Source organism: Aplysia californica, unplaced genomic scaffold (assembly GCF_000002075.1).
Source record: "Aplysia californica isolate F4 #8 unplaced genomic scaffold, AplCal3.0 scaffold00128, whole genome shotgun sequence".
Lineage (NCBI taxonomy): Eukaryota > Metazoa > Mollusca > Gastropoda > Aplysiida > Aplysiidae > Aplysia > Aplysia californica.
In genome coordinates, this window is record NW_004797398.1 from 658,658 (window position 1) to 661,428 (window position 2,771).

The window sequence follows — 2,771 nt, forward strand, 5'->3', positions numbered from 1 at the left end:
CTCTCTCTCTCTCTCTCTCTCTCTCTCTCTCTCTCTCTCTCTCTCTCTCTCACACACACACACACACACACACACACACACACACACACACACACACACACACACACAGACACACGCGCGCACTACCGGGTCTGGGCGCTGAAACTTTCCGAAATCACAAAAGAGTTCCCCTACCGGGTTGTATACTTTGTGACTTTAATTTGTTCCCGGTTACCGGGTCTATACTTCGTTGGACAAAATAGTTCTGAGGCGACGATTTGTCATATTTGATGAGTGGCCCTGAACTCTTTATCGCCGGCAAGCCGCTCCCAGCAGCTCGCGGTCGGAACCGCTGTGCAGGGTGGTGAGCCGCTGGCAGCAGCTCGGGTTCACTCCTTTACGACGACTTTAACTTCAAATTACTTTTTGGCAATTGACGAAAACAGTTTTACTGGGAGATCATTCATTAGTCTTAGATGAAGAACTATCGAAATAGGTTTCAATGACCAGTTTAGTGACATATGTGTCAATTTCAGATTTTGTACCAAAATAGGGCATATAGTGGGTTCACCCCCACAGAGATAAAGAGTAAAAGCAGGTTCAACTGTAACTGCTGATTTGGTGGCTCACAACAACATAACATTCCGAGGTATGGAGACATGGCTCAGTGGTCGAAATGTCAACAGAGTGTCTGGGAAGTATGTTGTTTTATTTTCCTCTTCAGTGAATAGATATAAGCTGTCAGTATCAAAAACCACGGCTGGGTGACATTTTTGGGGAAAGTGTTCACTTGTCAAAACAATATTTTAGTTGGGGAAAGTGTTCACTTGTCAAAACAATATTTTAGTTCTTCGGGGCTCCAAACGCTTTGAACGGATAGGCTACCACACACACGCACGCACGCACGCACGCACGCACGCACGCACCCACGCACGCACGCACGCACGCACACACACACACACACACACACACACACACACACACACACACACAAACACACAACAACAACAATACTGGATCGGTGGCAGGCACGTACCACAGCTATTGCATCCGACTTGAAAGCTTCTTGCTTGGAGAGAACGACAAAGAAGGCAAAGTTGGTGGCCACACAGGCTGTGATGAGCACAAGGAAGGTGCAACCAAGCGCCCTGGGAATTACTCTGAGGAGGAGAAAAACCATTTTTTAATGTTTTTTTGTTTTGGGTAAGTGTTTTAGGGCGCTCGCAACTACATAAGGTCATATGAGCGCGCGGGACACACCTAATATTTTCAGTTTCAGTAGGTAGGAAATTTTGAATTTTGCCCGGGTGGCGGCCGAAGCCTACTCTTATCGATTTTAGACCACCAAGGGATCTTTAACGTGCGCAACTTGCCTTCACCCTTATCTGAGAAGGTTAGGTGTAGATCTTTCCTACCAGAAGATCAGGGATTTGGCAGAAAAACAGCAGTAAGGAGGAGCCAAGGAGTAGCAATAGAAAGGCTGCAGAAAGAGTCAGGAGCCCAGAGGAGGGGGCAAAGGAGGTGAGGGGGTGGGGGCAGAAAGTGGAAATGAAAGCAGACAACAGAACATTGCTAGAGAGCAGGAAAGGAGGTGAAAGGAGACCATTTTTGAGTAAAGAGAAAACTATAAAACTATATTGACACAATAATAGCCATTTCGAGCGGGGTAAAGGTAAGACGGATAAATAGTTTTGAGTGGAAGTAAAAAAGAGCAAATCAACACAGTAACGGTCATATAGTGCAGGGAAGAAAATATAGATACAAACAATAGAAGGCAAGTAAAGAAGTAGGACCTGCCACTATTAGTGGTGCCCTCCAACCACAAGCAGAAAAAGACAGACAGACAGACAGACAGACAGACAGACAGACAGACAGACAGACAGACAGACAGTGACACATCAACAAATAGACTCAATAAACTGAATCAGCATAACAAAAAGAGAGAGCAAATACCAACAGACAGAAATACATGCATATGATGACTTGCAAGATACAGAGTAACAAGGGGGGGGGGAATTTTTTTAAATAAATAAATAATAATAATAATAATAATAATGATAATAGGCATAATAATAGGCATCATAATAATAATAATAACAATAATAATAATAATAATAATAATAATAATAATAATAATAATAATATGATCACCATCATTTATGCGAGTTAAATAAGCAACAGTCGGAGCCATTGAACATATCATTATAATATTATTATTCCACCTCATCTGCTGCTTAAGCCAACAGTTGATATGCCCAGGGATAAAGATGCAGGAGGCAATTAAAATAATTATTTATACATATATATGCGCGTGTGAGTGTGTGTGTGTCTGATATATATATATATATATATATATATCACATCGTCATTGAGAACAAGATCAAAGCAATAATGATAGCAGCCTAAATCAGTTCTATGGAGTTTTATAAGAGAGCAAAGGGCAAAATAATATGTCACAGAGGGATATGAAACGAACGGATTTTGGTCTAAACTCCCGGACCACTTGCAAATCTGTTTTTATTGTTGTTTTGTTATGACATCTCTCTCTCTCTCTCTCTCTCTCTCTTCTCTCTCTCTCTCTCTCTCTCTCTCTCTCTCTCTCTCTCTCTCTCTCTCTCAGAGAGAGATAGAGACAGACACAGAAGTTGTAGAGAGAGAAAGAGAGGAGGGGGCGGTTAGAGAGTAAAGTGTATGCACTGCGTGTACAATCCGCATGTTTGTGTTTGTGAGGGGGAAAGAAGGAGAGAGAGAGAGAGAGAGAGAGAGAGAGAGAGAGAGAGAGAGAGAGAGAG

The 2,771-nt window shown here is 42.4% G+C and overlaps 1 protein-coding gene across 1 annotated transcript in view; it reads right to left on the reverse strand.

Annotated features, from left to right (window-relative positions):
* LOC101861357 (cystine/glutamate transporter) overlaps positions 1-2,771 on the reverse strand; it is a 39,913-nt gene that overhangs the window by 8,839 nt on the left and 28,303 nt on the right. The window contains exon 6 of the mRNA XM_005096393.3: positions 1,016-1,139. Within this exon, the coding sequence (XP_005096450.1) occupies positions 1,016-1,139 (124 nt within the window). The remainder of the gene's footprint in view (positions 1-1,015; positions 1,140-2,771) is intronic.